This window comes from Schistocerca nitens, chromosome 10 (genome assembly GCF_023898315.1).
Source record: "Schistocerca nitens isolate TAMUIC-IGC-003100 chromosome 10, iqSchNite1.1, whole genome shotgun sequence".
NCBI lineage: Eukaryota > Metazoa > Arthropoda > Insecta > Orthoptera > Acrididae > Schistocerca > Schistocerca nitens.
Genome location: NC_064623.1, coordinates 7,135,304 through 7,160,076, shown reverse-complemented (window position 1 = coordinate 7,160,076; position 24,773 = coordinate 7,135,304). Strand labels below are relative to the sequence as shown.

At 47.4% G+C, this 24,773-nt stretch overlaps 1 protein-coding gene across 1 annotated transcript in view; it reads left to right on the top strand.

The window, feature by feature from the left end:
- LOC126210350 (G-protein coupled receptor moody) overlaps positions 1 to 24,773 on the top strand; it is a 491,669-nt gene that overhangs the window by 362,041 nt on the left and 104,855 nt on the right. Inside the window, exon 5 of the mRNA XM_049939564.1 lies at positions 17,794 to 17,934. Within this exon, the coding sequence (XP_049795521.1) occupies positions 17,794 to 17,934 (141 nt within the window). The remainder of the gene's footprint in view (positions 1 to 17,793; positions 17,935 to 24,773) is intronic.

Genomic DNA, 24,773 nt, shown 5'->3' with positions numbered 1-24,773 from the left:
TTACCCACTGCGCCACCCGGACACAGTGTTAATGGCAAACGCGCGGACTGCCTCGGCACACTCCCTATACGATCCACAGTACCACCTAGCGCCGCCTGTCTGCAGCCCCTGTTCATGTCCTCGGTGCTCGCTAATTTTGGATTCACGCTGGAGGCCGGACGTAATTGGGCATCTGCAGTGAAGGTCGTGGCTCTATTGCCCGTCACGGCGAGTCAGTTATATGAGTGCGTGGTGTCTTTTCTTTGTCCGAAAGAACAGGCACAATGTGGAATCTGTAGCTGTGATACATATTATGTAAACAGATTTGCGATAAACACCGTGTTCGGGTGGCGCAGGGGTTAACGCTTCTACACAGTAAGCTGGAGACCCCAGGTTCGAGTCACGATCTGGCACACATTTTGACTCGTCGCTGTTGATACTGCACAAAGTCCCAATGCGGCCTGATACCAGTAATTCTTCCCATTTCCTTTGCTTTCTCCCTTCTTCCGCTTCAGTTCACATAAAGGGAAGTTGATTCTTTCTTTGACGATCACTACATATAAAAGAGAGGACGCGTAAAATGATATTTTCCCGTAAAGAAGTCTCCGCGTTTTTCATTTCAATCAAGTCCGGCAGGCGTCCACGCGTCGATGATTTGCTCGGCAGTCAAGGTGTGTGCGGGACAGACTTTGTACACACGTTTCTCTTCTTGAACATTTGACTTAGAGATGTTGATTATGTTGCCCCATTCCATTTTCTAACACAAAAACGGTGCTACACGATGGCCACACATCCTCCACTTAACACTGCCTGCTCATAACTGATCGGTCAAACGTGCATCTGTTGTTTACTGTTATTATTTAAAGTTGCTACCGTAGTTACTGCTCCGACGCCGCTTATATGCCGGGAATAATATCAGTCTCGGGACAGTTGTTGATAATTCTTCCGGTTTATATGGCCGTGGTCCATGAAATACTTCTATTCCTAACGTTTCGTCCAATACTACGTTGGACATCCTCTGAGAATGTCCAATGTAGTATTGGACGAAACGTTAGGAATAGAAGTATTCCATGGACCACGGCCATATAACCCGGAAGAATTATCAACAACAGTACCATCCGGTCGTGAAAGCCTTCATTGTATGAGTCTCGGAACAGTTTGGAAGGACGGTGTAATTGCAAGGCAGTGTTTACTGTATTCAATTGTTGGTCTCCCTATGTAATGTTTGGCCCCACACTCCTCTCCGATACCGAACTTACTCTTCCTTGTTGTCTCAGGATGCGTCCTACCTAGAGTTGTAACACCACCTTGCGCTACCGCACACTGTGTTAAGCAACCGTACACACAAGAGTTTCTCTTGATAGCCTTGGTCAGTTAAGATCTTTACTGCCTTATATGTACATTAGGTGTCTTACGTACCTTTCGGGTGTTAACTCATTTTCGTCGCCTTGTTTGCATATGTCATCAGTTTCCTAATAGATTTATGTAATGTTTTGAAGAACCAGCCTCAGTTGCACAAATGTTCTGGTCCTTACCAGGTTTCGGCCAAATTAATACAGCCTTCCTCAGAAGCTTAACATTACTATAACATGCCAGAGTAAGGCAGAATCAACGTTAAAATTAAAACCTAGAGTACCGTGGTACCATGTGGAATTAAAACTTCTTCGACATGGTACCACGGTACTCTAGGTTTTAATTTTAACGTTGATTCTGCCTTACTCTGGCATGTTATAGTAATGTTAAGCTTCTGAGGAAGGCTGTATTAATTTAGCCGAAACCTGGTAAAGACCATGTCTAGAAACCGAGTGAACATATACCGGATAATCTTTTCCCGCGTGTACGAACTCTAGGGCTTGATCGACTGGAGGCTACGGAACAAAAACAGTATAGTGAACTTATTTCCGTAAAAGCATTGTTTCCATGCTAGAGGCCATTTATTGCTACAGAGACTGCGGTGTAATACGCGCTGTACTGTGCAGCCACATTTACAGCATGTACGGTTTCCTCCTAGAGGTGGTAGTGTTCCTGAGAAGCCATGACCTAGCGCCCTCTCCTCCCGTAGTAATTGGTAATGTTGTGTACGATTCACTTCTCTTTCTGACTGTTCTTGTAGTGGATGCCATACAGCGTTGTACGCGGTTATTCCGTATTCGAACAGAGACCTGCAGAAGCAAATGGTGAGGTGTGGCGGGCAGTAAGGTTGTATCATGACATCTGTCCCCGCCGACAAGAACCACAGCGTTCAATGTTTGCAGCAGTGTTTCGCCGTTTGCCTGAGACTGGGTCGTTTCAGGAAGCCGGAAATCATGAAGGACGTACCCAAAATGTTCAGACACCAGACTTGAAACAAAATGTGATCAACGCTGTGGAAGGCGACCGCCGTGTCAGTACCAGGCAGTTGGCCCTGACAGTAGAGACTAAAGCCAGACGACCACGTGGAACAGTCTCCGTGGCAAACGTTGCTACCCTCATCACTCCTTCTATTGATGCAGGGAGCGCAGGGCTTACTAGCAAGAGGATTTTCACATCAGGAGCAGTTTTGTCACTGGTTTCTTCTCCAGGCAACCACGATTCTGGAATCTGTGTCATTCATGCTATTCACAGATAAAGCCACCTTTACGAGAAGTGGCATCTTCAACTTTCATTACAGTCATCTGCTGGGCAGTGAGCAGAACCCCCCATGGTATGGTGACAGCGAATCATCAGCATCGGTGCATCCGGAATGTGTGGGCCGGGGTAATTGGCGACCGTATTTCGGGACCAGTCTTCCTTCCGCGGCGCCTAACGGGCCGGAACTATAGGCGCCTCTTGCGGGTGACTTTGTCTCCCCTGCTGGAAGAAATGCCACTGATGTGGCTGGTACATGGTGGTGGTCCAGCCCGTTCCGCCACTAACTTCCGGACTCATCTCATTCTTGTCATCCCTGGTCGACGGACCGGACGAGGGGGTCCAGTTGCACGGCCTGCTCGTCCACCGGATCTCAACCCGTGCGATTTCTGGTTATGCGGTTATCTCAGAAGTGTCGTGTATGCAGAGCGCATTCAAGGTGTGGAAACACTGGAGCAGCATATTTGTGTTGCCTTTGATGCTGTTCAGATGGAGCCTGGCCGATGTGAACGTGTGAGACAGAACACACTACGGCGCGTATGCACATGCGTCGAGGCACATGGAAGCCATATTCAACGAGTACAGTAACTGTGGCTGCATGGTAACAATATATGACTGAATAAATAGTTTCTAGCAAGGGAACCATGTGTTTCCGGACATACGAGGTGCGACAATAAAGTAAGGAGACTGATTTTCTTTGCAAGACGTGGTAACCCTGCAGGCTTGCGTAGGCACAATATATTTGACCTTGGTCTATAAGCTGCTGCTAGTCCAAGCGGCACATCGATGCAACTGCTCAGTTGTGAGTTGTGCTGTAATAAGTTAACACGTGTTCGTGTCTGTTGTCACGGAAAGGGAACCGCATAATATTGCGCAACGGTATGCCATTTCTTTCTGCGTTAAATTAGGTGAAAACTCGACGACAACTTACAGTAAGCTTCAGAAGGCTTTTGGATAGGAGGTTATGTCAACATCTCATATTTTTCGATGGCATAAAATGTTTAGTGAAGGCAGAACGAATATTGAAGATGAAGACCGCAGTGGACGACCATCAACCTCACCGACGGATGTCAACTTGACCAGGGTGCGTGAACTCGTACGATCTGATCGAAGATTATCCGTGATAATGATTGCAGAAGAACTGAACATCAATCGAGAAACGGTTCGTTTAATAATAACTGAAGATCTTGGTATGAGAAAGATTTGTGCAAAAATGGTCCTCAAAAATCTCACACAACAACAGCGAAAAAAATGTGGCAGCCGATCTGTTAGAGCAAACGGAAATAAATCCATAATTTTTGAGCCATGTTATCACTGGCGAGGAAAGTTGGTTTTTTTTTTCAGTACGATCCAGAGGCAAAACGCCAAAGTTCGCAATGATGCTGAAAGGGATCACCCAGACCAAAAAAAGCTCTCATGTCAAAGTCAAAAGTGAAATGCATGCTTGTGTGCATCTTTGATTCCAAGGGAATTGTTCATAAAGAGTGGTTGCATTCTGGAAAAACAGTTAACCAATATTACCACAAAGAAATTTTAGAAAGACTTCGTAAAAGAGTTCTTCGTCTCCGTGCCAACATTGCTGATAATTGGATTCTGCATCACGGTAATGCGCCATTCCACACTGCTCTGTCAGTACAGCAATTTTTAACCTCAAAACAAATTTCAGTACTACCACAGCCACCTTATTCACCAGATATCGCTCTGTGCGACTTTTTTCTATTTCCAAGAGTCAAAACGGCGGTCAAGGGACACCATTTTCAAACAACACAAGATGTTCAATCACCTGTGACTAGGGTCTTGGAGGATATTACAGAAGATGAGTTCCAGAAATGTTACCATCAATGGCAGAAGCGCTGGAAAAAGTGTGTGCAATCAGAAGGGAACTACGTTGAAGGAGACAACACTAAACTCGACTAAAACGGTAACCAATATTTTTTTAACATCACTCTGATTACTTTATTGTCGCACCTCGTAAGTTCATTATACCTTTTTTCTCCCGTATCCTCCCACCGATCAATCCCTAAAGTTTGTACACGGCGTAAAAAAATCACTCTGTATAAAGGGCCACATAAGCCATCCTATCTGCTACTTAAAAATAAACAGATTTAATTCAGGTTTTATTCGAAAATTCTTGACTTGCAACATGAAACAGAAGTATGTTGTAGTACAAATTAAAAGAACAATACAAATTTATCAAATTGCTCTAGAAAACTCAGTTTCCTCAAAGACAGTGTAAGACCGAACCGCAGTTCTGACAGAGAGCTGCACTTAGTCCTGTCAACGTTATGCCTCCCATTTTTCGAGTTTCACCGTAACTTAATTTCTCCCCAAATTGACTCAGTGCCTCTGCGTTAGTTATTCAAACTACGGATCATTCGCCATATTTCAAAAGCTTCAGTTCACTTCTTGTCTGAAATGCTTAACGAGTACCTCTCACTTCGATACGAGGCTGTACTCCAGCTGTGTAATTTAAAAAAAAAGACTTCATAATACTTAAATTTATATTATATCTTAACAAATCTCGTTCTTCAGAGAATCGCTTTTTTCCTATTTCCAGTCTGCATTTTTTATTCTCTTAGTTCAGCCATCTTTAATTACTTTGCTGCCAAAACAGCGAAAACTCATTTACTAATTGTGGTGTCTCACTTCCTAATCTAATTCCATCAGCATCTCCTGATTTAATTTCACTATATAGCATTGCCTTTGTTTCCATATTTGAATGTTCACATTATAACCTTTCTTTTCAAGACGCTATCCATTCCATTCGACTTACAGCATTACCTTTGTTTGATTAGTGGATGTTCATGTTATAACCTTCCTTTTCAAGACGCTATCCAGGCCATTCAACTTACGATATTAGCTTAGTTTGCCTTTGTAACCTGTCTTTTCCAGACGCTATCCATTGTATTCAACTTATCTTCCGACTCCTTTACCGAGTCTGAAAGAATTAAAATAATATCGGAAAACATCAGACTTCTAGTTTCCTCTAACTTTTTTCGCGTGTTGTTTTCAGCTCTTTGTGACGTTTCTCGCAATCTCTTTTCCTAGCGTCTCGGTTCTTATATAAATCTTCTTTCACAATGCTTCGTTGTCTATTCTCCTCTATCTGATTTTTTCCATTCCGCACTCCGCCCTCCTCATTTCCCCTTGTATTGAAGTTGCCAACATTGTACTTTTTTCGCCATCGTTCATCCCCTAATCTCATCACATGCCCATACCATTTTAAATACCGTTTTTCTACCTCTTAGGTGATGTAAGACGCAGTTCTCATTCGCTTCCTGATTTCTGTATTTGTGATCTTGTCTCACCTTGTTACTCTGGAACTTTCTCGTCATTTCATTACAGCCAATGATATAATTAACGGCGCATTTTCGATAGCTCATCAGCTTTCGGCATATACAGGTATGGGCTTCAACTGAGAGCAAATACGTCGCCTCTGCACCGAAGCGACATGGCGTGCATGTGACGTACGTGGCGTTCTGCCATCTCACTGTTCAACGTTCACACGCACGTTCAGAATATCTGACACGCTAGATATTGCTCTGCACGTCTGGAAAGACTCCCCGACCTGCTTCTTCCACACTATGACGCCACTAACTCTGCACGCTCGACGCTCGACGTTCGGGTCCACGGTGCGGAACGAGGCTGCCCCGCGGCGTTCTCACGCAGGCGGTGGACGCCGGTGCGTGTCGCGGCCGCCCACGCACGTGTACGCACTCTGGCGCGCAGGCGTGTCGGCGCACCTCTTCCGCCACGTCTGCATTCCTGGCGCGGCGGTCCATCGGCGCCGCTAATCCATCAGCTGCCGCTGCAGGGCTTTTCAGCCGGGAGGGCTGAACAGAGGGGAAGCGACGGGAAGAAAAAAAAACGTGACCTCATTAATCACACTGTGGCTATGAGCGAAGAGAGGCCGCAGAGGGAAAGGGAAAAAACTGGAGGAGCCTCTCCTATGTGACGTCACGTCACGTGGGCCGCGGTGTGTGCTTCCGCCCCGGAGCAGCAGGCAGTGTGTGGGGGGGGGGGGGGGGGGGAGGGGGTCCGGCCACGCCCCACGGTCTAATGAAACACTAATCACACACCGGCTGGTGACTGAAAGGCCAGGTATAGGTTAAAACTAACGCCTTTCCTACATTTTACATTTTATTGCGCCGGCCTGGTGCGCAGCCACCGTTACAGAGGGGCGTAACAGTCGATGTTCTACATCTACATCACGCTTCTGCGATTCACACTTAAGGGCTCGGCAGAGCGTTCTTAGAATCATGCTTACACTAGTCCTCTACCGCTGTAAGAAAATGAAACGCCTACAGCCGTCTTCGTGATGTCATTCATTGTGTAGCTGCCAGTTTCGGCGCTTCAATACGCCATCTTCAGGCCTTAGTTGAAGCTGAAGGGGTTATCACGATCTATATAGACGATACATCAGTGGCGCCGTACTTATGCATGCTCTCTGTGACTGTGGTATCTCTCGTAACTGTCCACTGCTGATGGTTAGAGAGACGACGAGCTCTGATTTATTTTACTACGATGATCATTTCTCGCTATGTAGGAGAGCATCAACAAAATATTTTCGGATTCGTTGCAGAAAGTTGGTAGTTCAAATTCCTTGAAAAAATTCACCGCAACGAATAACGCCTCTGTTTTAATGGTATCATGTGACTGACACTCTCTCCCCTATTTCGCGATAATACAAAACGTGCTGCCCTTCTTTGAACTTTTTAGATATACTCAGTCAATACTGTCTGATAAGATTCCCACACCGCGCAACAGTATTGTAAAAGAGGACGGACAAACTTAGTGTAGGCAGTCTCCTTAGTAGATCTTTAGCCTTCCCCACAAAATTTTCTGTGTGTTCCTTCCAGTTTAAGTTGTTCGTAATTACAATTCCTAGGAATTGACTGATTTATCGCGTAGTCGAAGTTTAACGGGTTCCTTTTAGCACTCATGTGGATGACCTGACACTTTTCGTTATTTGAGGTCAATTGCCAATTTTCGTCCCATACAGATATCTTTTCTAATTCGTTTTGCAATTTGTTTCGATCTTCTGATGACTTTACCTTTCGGTAAATGACACCGTCATCTGCAAGCAACCTAAGACGACTGCTGAGATTTTCTCCCAAATCGTTTATATAGATAAGGAACAACAGAGGGCCTATAACACTACCTTGGGGAATGCTAGAAATCACATCTGTTCTACTCGACGACTTTCCGTCAATTACTACGAACTGTGACCTCACTGACAGGAAATCACAAATCCAGTCACATAACTGAGACGATATTCCATAAGCACGCAATTTCACTACAAGCCGCTTGTGTGGTATAGTATGAAAAGTCTTCCGGAAATCTAGAAATGCGAAATAAATTTGAAATCCCTTGTCAATAGCACTCAACACTTCATGCGAATAAAGAGCTAGTTCTCTTTCACAATAACGATATTTTCTAAATCCGTGTTGACTGTATGTCAATACACCGTTCTCTTCGAGGTAAATCATAATGTTCGAACGCAATGTATGCTGCAAAATCCTGCTGCATATAGACGTTAACGATATGGGTCTGTAATTAAGTGGATTACTCCTACTACCTTTCTTGAATAATGGTGTGACCTGTGCAACTTTTCAGTCTTTTAGTACGGATCTTTCGTCAAGCGAGCGGTTGTATATGATTGTTAAGTGTGGAGCTACTACATCAACATACTCTGAAAGGAACCAAGCTGTTGTACAGTCTGGACCGGAAGACTTGCTTTTACTAAGTGATTTAAGTTGCTTCACTGTTCCGAGGGTACCTACTTCCATGTTACCTATGTTGGTAGGTGTTCTTGATTCGAATTTTGGAATACTTAGTACGTCTTAATTGGTGAAGGAATTTCGAAAGGTTGTGTTTAGCAACTCCGGTTTTGCAGAACTGTCGTCGATAGTATTTCGCTATCGAGCAGAGAAGGTAATGACTGTGTCTTGCCGCTAGCATACTCTACATACGACATGCTGTTGAGTACTGTTGACGTATTTGGGATCCGCACCAGGTCAAATGACAACGAGGCAATGCAAAGGTGGGCTGCTACGTTTGTTGCCGGTAGGTTGGAACAACATGCAAGCATTGCGGAGATGCTTCGCGAACTGAAATTGGAGTCATTGGAGGAAAGGAAAAGATACGAGAAATCAGGGCTCGGACGGAGGCGTATAGATAGCCGTTTTTTACGTCTACGCCTACATCTACATCTACATCTACATCTACATCCATACTCCGCAAGCCACCTGACGGTGTGTGGCGGAGGCTACCCTGAGTACCTCTATCGGTTCTCCCTTCTATTCCAGTCTCGTATTGTTCGTGGAAAGAAGGATTGTTGGTATGCTTCTGTGTGGGCTCTAATCTCTCTGATTTTATCCTCATGGTCTCTTCGCGAGATATACGTAGGAGGGAGCAATATATTGCTTGACTCTTCGGTGAAGGTATGTTCTCGAAACTTTAACAAAAGCCCGTACCGAACTACTGAGCGTCTCTCCTGCAGAGTCTTCCACTGGAGTTTATCTATCATCTCTGTAACGCTTTCGCGATTACTAAATGATCCTGTAACGAAGCGTGCTGCTCTCCGTTGGATCCTCTCTATCTCTTCTATCAACCCTATCTAGTACGGATCCCACACTGCTGAGCAGTATTCAAGCAGTGGGCGAACAAGCGTACTGTACCCTACTTCCTTTGTTTTCGGATTGCATTTCCTTAGGATTCTTCCAATGAATCTCAGTCCGGCATCTGCTTTACCGACGATCAACTTTATATGATCATTCCATTTTAAATCACTCCTAATGCGTACTCCCAGATAATTTTTGGAATTAACTGCTTCCAGTTGCTGACCTGCTATTTTATAGCTAAATGATAAGGGGTCTATCTTTCTATGTATTCGCAGCACATTACACTTGTCGACATTGAGATTGAATTGCCATTCCCTGCACCATGCGCAATTCGCTGCAGATCCTCCTGCATTTCAGTACAATTTTCCATTGTTACAACCTCTCGATACACGACAGCATCAACTGCAGAAAGCCTGAGTGAACTGCCGATGTCATCCACAAGGTCATTTACGTATATTGTGAATAGCAACGGTCCTATGACACTCCCCTGCGGCACACCTGAAATCACTCTTACTTCGGAAGACTTGTCTCCATTGAGAATGACATGCTGCGTTCTGTTATCTAGGAACTCTTCAATCCAGTCACACAATTGGTCTGATAGTCCATATGCTCTTACTTTGTTCATCAAACGACTGTGGGGAACTGTATCGAGTTTGCGAGTGGAATGGCAAAGGACATAACTAGTAGTGGCACAGGTACCCTCCACCAAACAACATGTGGTGGCGCGCAGACTATCGACGTAGACGTACGGAGCTGTGGACTACGAGGACGTCATTACGGACCAGCTGCATCTCTTCCCTGACGGCGATGGCATCTTTCAGTAGGATAACCGTCTGTGTCACGAGGTCAGAACCGTGCTACAGTGGTTTCAGGAGCACCACAGTGAACTCAGGCTGACGGCTTAGTCGCCAAACTCACCCGATCTCAACCCGATGGAGCTCGTCTTAGACACCATATGGCGCCAGCTCTGCGCCCAGAAGCCCCCGCCCCGTATGGGAACTGCCTGGCGTGTGCGCAGACATCTGCTGCCGCACACCGCCTTAAACCTGCGAAAGACAACTCGAATCAGCTCCACGCAGATTCGCTGCTACTAAGCAGGTGGTCATAAAATTTTGGCCAGTCACCTTTTTAGTGTAATGTGTTTTCCATCGCACGTAAATTACTGCTTAGCCTTTTCCAGAAATGAAGGAGCGAATAAAGAGTCTATTACACGCTTCCTAATTTTTTGGAAAGTTAACGAGAGATTTAAGCAGCACTACCGTGCCATTGTACACCTGCCTGCGTTTGATTGCCTCGGCTAAGAATATCGCCAAGACGACGTCTGATGACGTCATATGCGTACCGCCCAGCCAGGTGCCTTCATTTCGGGAGGACCGTTGCGTAACTCCCGCGAAAGGGCGGTAAAATTGCTTCGCAAGCTCTGAATTTCGCCCTTACGTAACCGTAGTTGCCGAAATAGCTGGCTAATTAATTGTTCCTCGGGGAAGGAGCAGCCAGGGCTCTGCGTCTGGCCCTCTGCTGCCTGCGACATGGGGCGGCGCGGAGCAGCGGTCAGCACGCCAGATCCTCGTGCATCCGAATTACGGTTTTCTGCAGTTTCCCTAAATCGCTCCAGGCAGATGCCGAGATGGTTCCTCTGAAAAGGACACGACCAAATTCCTGTTCCCCATTCTTTCGTAATCGGAACTTGTGCTCCATCTCTAATAATGTCACCGTGTAAAGGACGCCACACTCTAACCTCCCTTCTCCTACACCAACGTCATTCAGTGAACTTAGCGCATCAGCCAGGAAAGTGTCCCATACACTGCGGTGGCCACATAAAAGGACGCTTCTCGTGAAAAAAGACACCGCAGAGTTGATGGCTACGGCAACTTATTTGGAAATATTATTTTATCAGGCACTACCAGTAGCGACCAAATATCCGTACAATTTAAACAGGATTATAAAAAAAAAAGTGAGGTACGCAACACTCCAAAAATTCAAACGACTAAAATGCAAATCACTGAAAAATATTGTTAAACAAATCAACAACGTATATTCTTGTCACAATGAGCTTTATAAATTTATAAAAAATGCATAACTTGTTATATTTCCGCGGTTGGCGCCTGGTACGGCAAGCGGTTGTGAATTTCTTGAAATAAGACAGTCTCGGTTGCAAAATTTTTCTTTTTATTTACAGAAAACGACGCGTTTCGCCCTTTTGGGGCATCATCACATTGACGTAAGAATGAATGTGGAAACCAACATTCGTCCATTAATGCACACATTTGGCATTAAGATAAAATTTTACGAGGAACCATCGTCCTATGGTCATGGGATGAATAAAAGCATTACGGAACGTAGCACGGAACCATATATGGACGAATGTTGGTTTTCCACATTCATTTTTTCGTCGATCTCCGTATCGACTTCTCTTTCTTCTCCCATCACGTCATCAGACACGTCTTCCTCCCGCAGAGGCCTTCGGTTTAGTGTTTCTACATCTCGCTGTCTGCTCTGCATTTAACAGTGGAATTTCCGTTGAAGTCTTAAAGCTACCGCCCTTGCTTATAATTTCACTGAACATTATTTTGACTATTCTGTATGCTGAGTGCACCTTTCCGACAATCATTCAGTAATCACGAAAACGTCACGTAGATTCTCAGCCAACTCCTGTGGAAGACGTTGCGAGACAGGCGATCTGTATCACGGTGTGGTTTGCCGTGAAGTGCCAAAGAGCGTACGTTCCTAGCAGAACGACGGAGTATTTTGGTTCTTCCGAAATGTATCTCGCGAAAAGACCACGAAGATAAAATCGGAGGGATTCGAGCCCACTTTGCATCAGCCGCTGTCTCCGCGAAGCTTCAGCGACTCGAACAGGAAAGGCGGGAAGTGACAGCGGTACACAATGTACCCTCCGCCACACACCGCAAGGAGGCCTGCGAGGTACAAATGTAGATGTGGAAAGCTTACGTGTCCGCTAGTACCCTCCTTTCACGAAATGAGTGCGGCACGGCCTGCTAACAGATCTCAGGTGGAGTGAGGGGAGCAGTGTACGCTGTACGTACGCCTCCCTTCCAGCAGCACGCCGCTGGCTGGAGACGCCCCCGCCCTCCTTGCAGATACCAGATCCAGGACGCCCGGGCCAGGTGTCGGGCGCCTCTCGCAGGCCGAGGCAGCGATTTGCGAACACGGGGGGGCAGACGCGTCTCCAGGGGCGAAGCGGCCATCCATCTTGCCAGCGCTCCCCTCGCGTCGCGCGCCGTCACAAGACGCCTCCGCCCCACACCTTCACCACTCCCCCCCCCCCCACCCCCACCTGCCCCTCGCCAACATCGTCCCCGAGACCCGAGCCGCTGCTCTCCCTCTTCGTATCGAAGCCTCTGATCTGCAAAGCCGCTATGCTGTGCATACCACGAAACCGTATTACACGATGTGTTATACGATGTACCACGCAATGTCCTTCCGACATGCGTGCGAGTTTGAAGAACATTTCACAATACGTCGTATAACACAGACACGGCAAATATTAGAGTAGAAAGGGCCGGCGGGCAGATGTACGTGATTACAGGGCAGAATTATCGATCTCGTACTGCGACTCTTTTTGGAGAAGGAAGATCTGCTCCGTAGCAATTAACGCCGATTCTGTAAACACAGTTCTTGTCAAACTCCTCTCGTCACCTTTTTCGTAAGTGGAAGTATTTGTCACTAAGGAGCGATTCGCGATCCCTATTTGCGGAAAGCAAAACACTTTGTCTTAGTCTGTCCGTTGCTGTTTATAATTTCAAGTTTCCTATTTTCGTAGAAACCCATGCTGCAGAAATAGCATCCTTCTCACTGTCATATATATATATATATATATATATATATATATATATATATATATATATATAATGGTCAGCCAGAATGTTATGACCACCAAACTACTATCGATACAAATCCGTCCAGGAGATAGCACCGTCACCTGGCGAGGAACGACTGCTAGTCAGACACACGCACGGAGCACGTAGTACCAGCGAGCGTGCTGTCCGTGTGTAGAATGGGGAAGGCGCGCGATCTGTCTGAGTTTGAACGAGGGCAGACTGTGATGGCCCGGAGGCTCGGCACGAGCATGTCTGAAAATGCACGCCTTGTCGGGTGTTGGAGGAGTGCTGTGGTGAATGTCTTCAACATGTGGCGAAACCAAGCTGAAACCATGTGCACCTGTCTTGGGGTTGGGCGGCCACCCCTCATTACGTATGTCGGACGTCGTAGGCCGGGCACTGGTAAAACAGGACAGGTGGCAAACTGTAGCTGAACTAACACTCGACTTAAATGCTGCAAAGTCAGAAAGTGTGTGTGTGAACACACAGTGCACCGAACACTCATAACACTGGTCCTCCGCAGCTGACGACCCCTGCATGTGCCAATAACAACACCGAGACATCGGCAACTACGACTGAAATGGACACGTGACCATCGGCACTGGACGTACGCGCAGTGGCAGAGTATTGCACGGTCTTACGAATGCCGATACCTTCTTCATTACGGCTACAGGACGGCGCGAATCCGCCGCCTTCCAGGAGAACAAGTCTATGACAGCTGCACTGCGGGGCGGAGACAAGCTGGCGACGGCTTCGTTATGCCCTGGGGAACATTCACATGGCCATCCGTAGGTCCAGTGGAGCTCGTGTAAGGCACCGTGTGACTGTCAAGGAGTATCATACCCTGGTTGCAGACCATGTACACCCCTTCATGACGATCATGTTTCCCACAGGCACTGGCACTCTTCAACAAGATAATGCACCATGTCACAAAGCCGGGAGTGTGACGGAGTGGTTCGAGGGCAACAGTGCCGAGTTCCAATTGCTGTGCTCGTCCTTCAAATCGCCATATCAGAACCCGACCTAACACATCTGCGATGTGATTGAATGTAGCATCAGTTGCTCAGCAACATCAAAAAGCTACATTACTGTGTCAGCAGTGCTCTGCCGGCTCTTATGTCAAGTGTTTGTTGCTCGATTCTAGCTGTCGGCGTTATTATTAAAACAGCACTGGCTGCTATTCCCATTTTCTGCAATAAGCCAATATTTGGAAGTAATGAAAATTATATCAATAAACATTACGAGTTTAAAAAAAGTCTTTATTTAAAAATAAAAATGTTTTAGTACTGCTGTTATGGAAAATTCATACATCGGTATTTTTCGTACGGTTATCAGTAAAAAATAAAAATAATCTTGTTATAACATATACCGAAAAATACCGGTTATTGAGAACTGAAATTCCGGTATCTATCGACAACCGGTAGGGTTTTTCGCGTCCCTGGCATAGATATAGGCATAGGTATCCGTTACCGAGTTTCATTTTCCTCAGCAGCGGCGAGCGATTCCCTGCTTCCACAGCACTGCGACCGTCACGTGAACTGAGCAAGCAGCCACTGTCTGATACGCATGGAGAGAGGGGGTGGGGGTGGCGGCTTACGTGGTGATAGCGCAGACCTGCAGCAAGTGCGCACTGAGTGCAGACAGCGGCGCGTGTGTGTATCACTTCCGGCACTTGGCGGCATTTCCCCAGGCGGCCGTCCGGTGCTGGCGGTGGGTGTGGCCGCGGTAATTTGCCGCCACCAGCAGGGGGAGCATCGCGAGCTGACAACGCAACTCACGGCCAGGGCGTGCGCGTGCGTGCGCGGGTTACGCCCCCTGGGAGGGAAGGGGAGCGGAGCAGCGCGTCGCGCTCGCATTATCTGCCACCCTTTGTGCCGGTGTGTGATTTACCGTCAGCAGTTTACTCGCCAGCGCCCGCTACACAGATACGCGTCATGTCGCCCCAGTTCCGGCCAAGACCCCCGCTACACAATGCCTTATCGCGAGGATGGTACATGTTAGCGCCTACGTTGCAGATAACCCTGCCGTCATTACTGCTACGCGGGTTGCCTGCGGTGTAAGGGTTCATGCAATTCAAGTTCGTCGAAGCTTATTGCTTGCCTTGAAGAAGGAGCTGAGGAAGCGTGTGTGTGTGTGTGTGTGTGTGTGTGTGTGTGTGTATCCTATCATACGCTAAGCTGAAAACTTATGACGTTAGAAGAGGAAAATATGCTTCAAAAAAATCAAGAGCGTTTACCACCATAGCAAAACGAATCTCGCCAACAGTAGACACAGCTAAACAAGTAGGTACATTTCTCCTCTCTACATTTCTAAGAGGCATTCGGTACTTTACCACATCGTTGCCTATCATATGGATTATATTTGTAAATATGACTAACAGAACCAACTACTTTCTTTAATTCATTTTATATTTTTGCTACATAATCAAATGAGTATTTCAGGATCCTGTAACAGGTTACGATCCGCTTGTGGTCATCTTCAGTCTGAGGCCACTTGCTGAAACCTGAAATCTGTTGTCACCGCGTTGCGTTGTTGACAATACCGTTGTCGAGAAATGGCGGTACCAAAAGAAAATTCCGAGCAATCCATCCGAGAACTCACTGACTACATATTACATTAACTATCTTTGGCATTCTTACGATTACCTGCTACACAGACGAGACGATATATTCTGATTTTTTGTTTCTAACTGCAGTTGTACAAGTTTTGCGAAACATTGTCTGAGACTCAGGAACCATAAGACAAGATAAAAAATGTTTCTGTTGTGTAATTGACGTATCTTTGATAGATGTGCGTGTAAGTGCCGCGTGCAGTGACCGAGCAGCTAGAGGCGCCTTGTCACTGATTGTGCGGCCCCTCGCGCCGGAGGTTCGAGTCCTCCCTCTTATTCTTAGCATAAGTTAGTTTAAGTAGTATGTAAGTCTAGGGACCGATGACCTCAGCAGTTTGGTCCCTTACGAATTCACACGTTTTTGTTTCGTGTAAGTGCATGGTTTTAAGTACCAGTACTTAAGTACTCCATTTATATTCATTCCGTCAGTCTTGGGCTTTGGTACACAAAAGCTCCTATCCTTAATTTGTACCTCAAGAAACCATTTACATTCTACAATCCCTTGAAGTTTCTAATCGCAAATTTTTTCCTTTTGTCTTATGAGAGGTTTTAACCTAAACGATCATCAGCACATGTATCTGTCATTGGCCCTACCCTGAGATCAGCCAAACCTGGGAAACGATGGTAGTTTATTGGAACACGTTTATTCCAGTCAAATAACGCAGTACAATGAAAATGTAACGTTGACAGTATGGGATAAACTCAACTGTGCAACAGATACTGTCTCGTGATAACTTGCTGGTCGCGTTGTCCATCACAAGAGATGTTAACTCAGGAACAATTTTTTCTCGCGTCCCTTTAATTGTGCCCAGAACCTGTAGGTCGAAACCGGCCAATAAACAAAAAAAAAAAACATTGTTATTAAAGACTTTCTTATATCTACTAGTTTTCTCTGTGATCATGTTACATTTCACCCTTGAAGTTTGCTGGTATCATTTTATTCTGGGGAGTGTTTGACATTATAGGTTCAACAGAAAGGAGCGATTAGAGGACAAGGGCCGGCCGAAGTGGCCGCGCGGTTCTGGCGCTGCAGTCTGGAACCGCGAGACCGCTACGGTCGCAGGTTCGAATCCTGCCTCGGGCATGGATGTGTGTGATGTCCTTAGGTTAGTTAGGTTTAACTAGTTCTAAGTTCTAGGGGACTAATGACCTCAGCAGTTGAGTCCCATAGTGCTCAGAACCATTTTTTGATTAGAGGACAAGGAAACAAGCATATAATCCTGTCAGACACCGCTCGAGGAACCAGTGGCTTCCCTGGTTTGACGTATCACGACTGAGTAAAGAACACGTTATGACAGAGTACAGATGTGCCCTTGACGGCAGACACATTACAGCAAATCTTTCACTTGGTCACCTTTCCCAGACATCGACACGTTGGTGTATTCCAGCCCTGTTGGCTATGCCGATCAACTCTGGTAACACATTGTGGGTGTGTATAAGCATACTGAAGCGCCAAATGAAAAGTGTATGAAGGTCGGGATTCGAACCCGTGTCTGCTGCTCACTGGACGAACCACTACGCCACCCTGACACAGTGGCTTTGCACAAGTACCTATCATTCCTCTTCCTTAATCCACATTCCCATCCACGCCTCACCCCACTTCGTATTCCCCCCAAACTCGTTCGAGTGGCCAAATCGTCTGTGCCAAGAAGGCGTAATGGATAGCGCATCTGCCTAGTGAGCAAGAGAGCCATGTTCGAATCCCAGCCTTGGTACAGATTTTCATTCATTGCTTTAGTCTGCATACATACGCCATAGATGTCTGAGACTTGACAAGGTCTCTAGAACCCTATCGTTTGACATTGTGGATGATTGTCAGTGCGTTCTGAACACGCCGGGGATTTTTGAAGGTCTACAGACATTGATGTGCAGCGGTACTGATGGCCCCCTTCATACGAACGGTGGCCGTGTTGTATATGTGCCTTCCGCCAAGTGCGTGCCTACTGTTTGTATCCGGGGGAACCCTGTCATTAAGTGCCCAGGTATTCAGCCGTAATACGTCGTATTATGATACCTGCTTGCTCCATTCTCCTCCAGTCGCCCCTCTCGCTTGTACCTGTGCATGCAGTGACACACCTCACGAGGTGAGAACACGGCAGCTCACGCGGTGGCGTGTGGTGTGTGCCAGCAGCTTCCCGCGGCCGCTGCTCACGTTCGCGGCGGTGGCGACCATCACGATCCTCGTGGTGGGCGTGCTGGGCAACCTGCTGACCGTCGTCGCGCTGCTGAGGTGTCCCAGGGTCCGAAACGTCGCCGCCGCCTTCATCATCAGGTGAGCGCAGCTCCGCCCTCTGCAGCCTCGCAAACCTCTGCCAACACTCACTCCAATACCTGACCGTCTGTGTCTTCCTTATCGACACCTCGTTCTTCTTCCATAACATCATTAGGCGGTTTCTCTCCCTTCTAGTGGCGTTCACTGTATTGTCCCCACCAATCTGCTCCCTTCCTCCCTCACCCTCTCTCTCCCCTCCCTCTCTCCCTCCCCCTCTCTCCCCCTGCCTGTCTTCCCCTCCATCTCTCTCTCTCTCTTTCTAACCCCCTTGTTCTCCCTCCCCTTCTCTCTCCCGTGCGTTTAACGGTGCTATTCCCTTTGCACTCTTAATACCTTACTGAAAGTTATCCACTTTACATAATTTTATCCATTCCTGTCACTGTTTCTTCCGTGACTGTGTTACTTTCTTAAAATAAAGGACAATCGCCTTCAGTCACAGCCGTAATTATGACTGAAAGCGATTCTTCTTTATTTTATCCACGCTATATAGATATAATTTGAGCGCTACGACTGTCTTAATATTTTTATGAAATAATGTATGCTGTAACAGTCACCTGTTACTAATGCACGGTGTGTAAAAAAGAATCAACGGATTTGGCACGTCTATACTTCTGAAACTAATAAACGTATACAATGAATTTTGTTTTTCGACCGACGGGAAACTCAAAATGTCCCGGCGTAGCGACAAGCGCCTGCACGAAGGTCAAGAACGATGCAGCAGAGAGATTACGTCAGCCAGCAGCACGCTGACTAGGATTGCACCATGACAGGAGGGGCCCCTGCACGAAGAGAACAAAAGCGACGCGCCGCCTGGCGGCGGCCACACTGGTAAACCGGACACTAGAAGAGAGGACCAGGAAGAGCCGCGACTTGTGATCCATATGAAGCTGTGTGATTCACTTGCATGGACATTGTATACACAGAACGACATTGATTATTTGCATGTCACCAACTGCCTGCGACAACTCGTCGTAAATACGAAATTTTGTCAATTCAATTACTGTAATAAACTATATTAATATGATTTGCTTGTATATTGTCTAGCTATGCCGGCCGCGGTGGTCTCGCGGTTCTAGGCGCGCAGTCAGGAACCGTGCGACTGCTACGGTCGCAGGTTCGAATCCTGCCTCGGGCATGGATGTGTGTGATGTCCTTAGGTTAGTTAGGTTTAAGTAGTTCTAAGTTCTAGGGGACTAATGACCACAGCAGTTGAGTCCCATAGTGCTCAGAGCCATTTGAACCATTTTTTGTCTAGCTATCCGAGAAAACAACTTCCTAGCCACCCTATAAGAGACGAATGGACAGGATCCCACACTAAAAGCTTTTTTTTTTCTTTTTTTCAGACCTTTCCATAGGTGTTCAATAAGCCCCCTTTGAAATGCACGGCGTATGTCAATGCGGTATTCAAATTCTTACCACTCTTCAAATGGTTCAAATGGCTCTGAGCACTATGGGACTTAACATCTATGGTCATCAGTCCCCTATAACTTAGAACTACTTAAACCTAACTAACCTAAGGACATCACACAACACCCAGTCATCACGAGGCAGAGAAAATCCCTAACCCCGCCGGGAATCGAACCCCGGAACCCGGGCGTGGGAAGCGAGAACACTACCGCACGACCACGAGCTGCGGACTCTTACCACTCTGCAGGAGTGGTTTCTTATCAACAAAAGCAAAACGAGGATAATGGAATGTAGTCGAATTAAGTCGGGTGATGCTGAGGGAATTAGATTAGTAAATGAGACACTTAAAGTAGTAAAGGAGTTTTGCTATTTGGGGAGCAAAATAACTGATGATGGTCGAAGTAGAGAGGATATAAAATGTAGACTGGCAATGGCAAGGAAAGCGTTTCTGAAGAAGAGAAATTTGTTAACATCGAGTATAGATTTAAGTGTGAGAAAGTCTTTTCTGAAAGTATTTGTATGGAGTGTAGCCATGTATGGAAGTGAAACATGGACGATAAATGGTTTGGACAAGAAGAGAATAGAAGCTTTCGAAATGTGGTGCTACAGAAGAATGCTGAAGATTAGATGGCTAGATCACGTAACTAATGAGGAGGTACTGAATAGGATTGGGGAGAAGAGGAGTTTGTGGCACAACTTGACCAGAAGAAGGGATCGTTTGGTAGGACATGTTCTGAGGCATCAAGGGATCACCAATTTAGTATTGGAGGGCAGCGTGGGGGGTAAAAATCGTAGGGGGAGACCAAGAGATGCATACACTAAGCAGATTCAGAAGGATGTAGGTTGCAGTAGGTACTGGGAGATGAAGAAGCTTGCACAGGATAGAGTAGCATGGAGAGCTCAGTCTCAGGACTGAAGACCACAACAACAACAACCACTCTCCAGCGAGCATGTCTTGAGTTACAGCTTCCACAGCCGCTGTTATGCAATGTCTCAGTTCGTTTATTGTAGTTGATAAAGGAGGCACATAAACAGAGTCTTTTATAAACCCCCACAAGAAATGATCACATACAGTCAAGTCTGGTGACCTTGGAGGGCAGTAATGTAAGGCTGAATCGTTTGGTCCAGTGCGACCGATCCATCGTTTAGTAATCCTTTAATTTAAAAATTCCCACACAAAATGCTTCAAATGCATCTGAGCACTATAGGACTTAACTTCTGAGGTCATCAGTCCCCTAGAACGTAGAAATACTTAAACCTATCACACACATCCATGCCCAAGGCAGGATTCGAACCTGCGACAGTAGCGGTCGCGCGGTTCCAGACTGTAGCGCCTAGAACCCCTCGGCAACCCCGGCCAGCAATTCCCGCACATTGTATGGTTTGATGTGTAATCGTCGACGCAACGCACGCCAGACGGACATCGGGGGCATGTTGAGCTGTCGAGCTGCACGGCGAACGGATTTGTACGGACTCCTCGTGAAACTGTGGTGGATGCGTTCCACGTCTGTGTCAGACACTCGGGGACGTCCCGGCGATTTGCCTTAACACAAACAATCTGTTTCTCGGAATTGTTCTTGGCATCGTCTAATGCTCTGTGGTGTAGGAGTATCCACACCGTACCTAGTAAGGAAGTCGTAATTCAGGATAGACATGGCGTGTTGTTAGTCTAGTTTAGGCAGCAAGGAACACCAACGATCGCAGTCACTTATTGCGCTGCGCCATCCTGCCTAAAAATCCACGTCCAGTACAGAACCAGCGACGTGGCCTTCTGACATCTAGAGGAGTTTTGTCGCTGCATGACAGTGCCAGACGCCCATTCTACACTTCTCACCCAAAATCTGATCAGACCTTTTGGATGGGTACAGACACCGACACCCGGGATCTGTACAACACACCGCACGCACGTTTGCATGCTTGCATTCACTATTCTGACGGTTAAACCGATTATTGTGGTACCAGCACTTCACATGTGCAGTGGCTTATCTCACACTTGCATTGACCTGTGATCTTGCAATGTTAATCACTTAAATGGGTTACCTAGACAAATGTATTCCCGAAATTTCAATATTTGACTTTTTTTTTGTAGTGGACTGTTAAGGCAGCCAGTCCACAGTGAAGTAGCCGAAAGGGCACGCGTCAACTCACGCCGTCTGGCGTTAAGTCTGGAACAGGATTCGTAATGAATGTGATGAAGAAAAGAACGTAGCTACTAGAACACTTAACTTTTATATTGTCCTTTGGTATACAGCATTCTTGATGATACAAGCGAGACTATCTTGAGATACATGCAATGGTACAAATGGCGCCTTGCTAGGTCGTAGCCATTAACTTAGCTGAAGGCTATTCTAACTGTCTCTCGGCAAATGAGAGAAAGGCTTCGTCAGTGTAGTCGCTAGCAATGTCGTCGTACAACTGGGGCGAGTGCTAGTCAGTCTCTCTAGACCTGCCTTGTGGTGGCGCTCGGTCTGCGATCCTGACAGTGGCGACACGCGGGTCCGACATGTACTAATATGGACCGCGGCCGATTTAAGCTACCACCTTGCAAGTGTGGTGTCTGGCAGTGACACCACATTCCTCCCCCGCAAATCGGCGAACGGTCGTGTGATAAGGCTTCCGCCCGCCGTGTGGAGGACCCCATGTTGACGTATGCGATGGGGTGGGGAGCCTAACAACAGGCGAGGCTGTGCCACCCGCACCCTGCCATTCGGTCCGAGAGGAGCTAGGAAACGCCTGAAAACCTAGTCCAGGGTGCACGTCAACACGCGGTGTATGCGCCCGTAATGAGACAGGAGGGGCCGAAGGGTCGACCTCCAATGCGTCGGGGTATCCGACGCGCGACGACATCTGGTCCGGAGCGGGCAAGAGTTCCATGGCGGAGGACAGCTGGTCACGGGAAGCGAGCGGCGGCGCGTGACCCAGGGAGGCGCTTGGCGGCTGCAGCGAAGCGTCCACTACGGGCGGCGCCGGCGGCGGCTGCGGCGGCGGCGCGACGCCATGAGGCAAAATGGAAGGCATCGTCGGTAACACCTGCGGATGAGGCGAGCCAGTAGATGGGTCCCCAGGGCGCTGACCGGACGGCACCGTCGCTGAAAGCAGACGGGGAGCGGCAGAACCCAGGCGACGGCAGAGGCGCAGCTGATTGAGATGCCGACGCACCTCACCAGAGGCCCCCAAAACCAAATACATCGCGCGGCTGAGGCAGCGAAGAATGCGCCCTGCGAGCCAACGCCGTGAACCTCGATAGTTGCGATAAAATACAACGTCGCCAGGAGCAAAAGCAGGAGTCTGCCGCTGCACAGGAAACTGATGCGGCGGATGCAGCAAAGACATCAAGGTTCGATGAGGACGACCATGGAGCAATTCAGCCGGCGAGCGACCATCTCGGGGCTGAGAGCGATACGAAGACAAAAAGAGCAACAACGCGTCCTCCCGAGAATGCGACTCTTTCAACTTCAACATCTGTGACTTGAAAGTCCGGACCAATCGTTCAGCGGCACCGTTCGACTGAGGCGAAATCGGCGCGGATGTCAGATGTTGAATACCATTGGCCTTGCAGAATGACTGAAATTCGGCAGACATGAATTGTGGACCATTGTCAGAAACAATAGTCTGTGGAAGACCTTCAATGCAAAAAATAGCAGATAAGCCTGGATGGTGGCAGAAGACGTCGTGGAAGACATCCGGACAACAAAGGGAAATTACTGAAAGAATCGACCACAACCAACCATCGAGCATTCCAGAATGGACCGGCAAAATCTATGTGCAAGCGTTGCCAAGGGGAAGTGGCTTTCGGCCATGCAAAGAATTTCCGCGGCGGCGCGGATTGTTGTTCGGCACACGCCAGGCAAGAAGAGCACATACCCATAATCGCAGCATCGATTCCGAACCAAGTACAGTGCTGACGAGCAAGTTGTTTCATGCGCACTATACCCCAATGTCCTTGGTGAAGAAGCCGTAAGACAGAGGACTGTAACGAACGTGGGACCACGACTCTGGACTGATCATTATCAGAACGCAACAACAAAACACCACGTCGTACAAAAAGTCTCTCCGTGTGAGCAAAAAATCGGCGAACCAATGGATCCTCGATCCGTGACTTCGACAAGGGCCATTGCGTAGTAACAAAACGCAAAACAGTAGCAAGGACAGGGTCAGCAGCTGTGGCTGTAGCTACACGACGAAAATCAATCGGAAACGAGTCGACCACAGCATCGGTTTCCGAATCAATGAACATGCAAGCAAGTTCGGAAGAATCGAATGCTTTATCCTCAGCAACAGGCAAAATTACTAAGGGTGAGGCCCAGAGAGAAGCCTGCACACGTTCAATGACACCTTGTGATTCTAAATCGTGTAATGTTCTGGCGACCTCATCACGCAATGCGTGGGGAACATTGCGCGCTCGGAAAAATTTCGGTTGCGCGTTGACTTTCAGTTCCAAATGTGCTTCACAGTTCTTAGCGTAACCAAGGCCCGGTGCAAAAATGTCTGCAAATTCTTCACATAGACTAGAAACACTGGCTGAAGGCACAGTCTGATTCACTGATAGGACCTGATTGACGATAGACAAGTTAAACAACTGAATTGAATCTAAACCAAACAAGTTCACTGCCGAAGAAGAACGAAGAACGTAAAAAGACACAAGTTTTGTTTGCCCCTTGTATGTAGCAAGAAGAGTGCACTGTCCTAACACAGGGATCTTGTGACCTGAATATGTAGTTAGCTTAACATTTGCGGCACGCAACGGAGGTTTGCCCAGTTGTTTGTACGTGGCGTGATTGAGCAATGAAACTGCAGCTCCGGTATCGAGCTGGAATGGGATCACTTTGCCTTCAAAGTCCAAGTCTACAAAAAGTTTATTGTCCTGCTGACGACAAGAGCGACTGTTTTGTGCAACTCGAACAGACACTGGAACAGAATCACGCGCGACATGACGGGACTTCCGTCGACGTCGACGCACACGTTTTGTGGGACGAACACAGTCACTGTTAGCGAGAGGAACACTGGGCGGAGTGGCAGTAACTACATGAATGTCCATGGGCGAAGGTTCCCGAGCCCGAGTGTCCTTGATTCGATTCCGGCGCGAAGCAAAGGGCCTGGAATGGTTGTGAGTGTCTGATCTGAGCTTTTTCTGGCAAACACTTTGAACATGCCCTTTCTTATTACAGAAAAAGCAAATAGCTTGGCGTGACGGGCAATTCTCACGCGAATGTCTAGTTGCACACCGCGGGCATGATTTCACTGCCTTTGCTTGCTTTCGCGGGACACGTGGCGGTGCGGACGTGCGCGAAGGCTGTTTACAGGTCTGCGCAGCGCGCCCGGCAGGCCGGTTAATGCGACACACTGCTGGCGGAGTTTCAAATGATTCCTGAGCAAAGTCAAGTGTGTCTTGCCTATCTAATATGTCTTTCACTTGTTGAAGGGAGGGATTA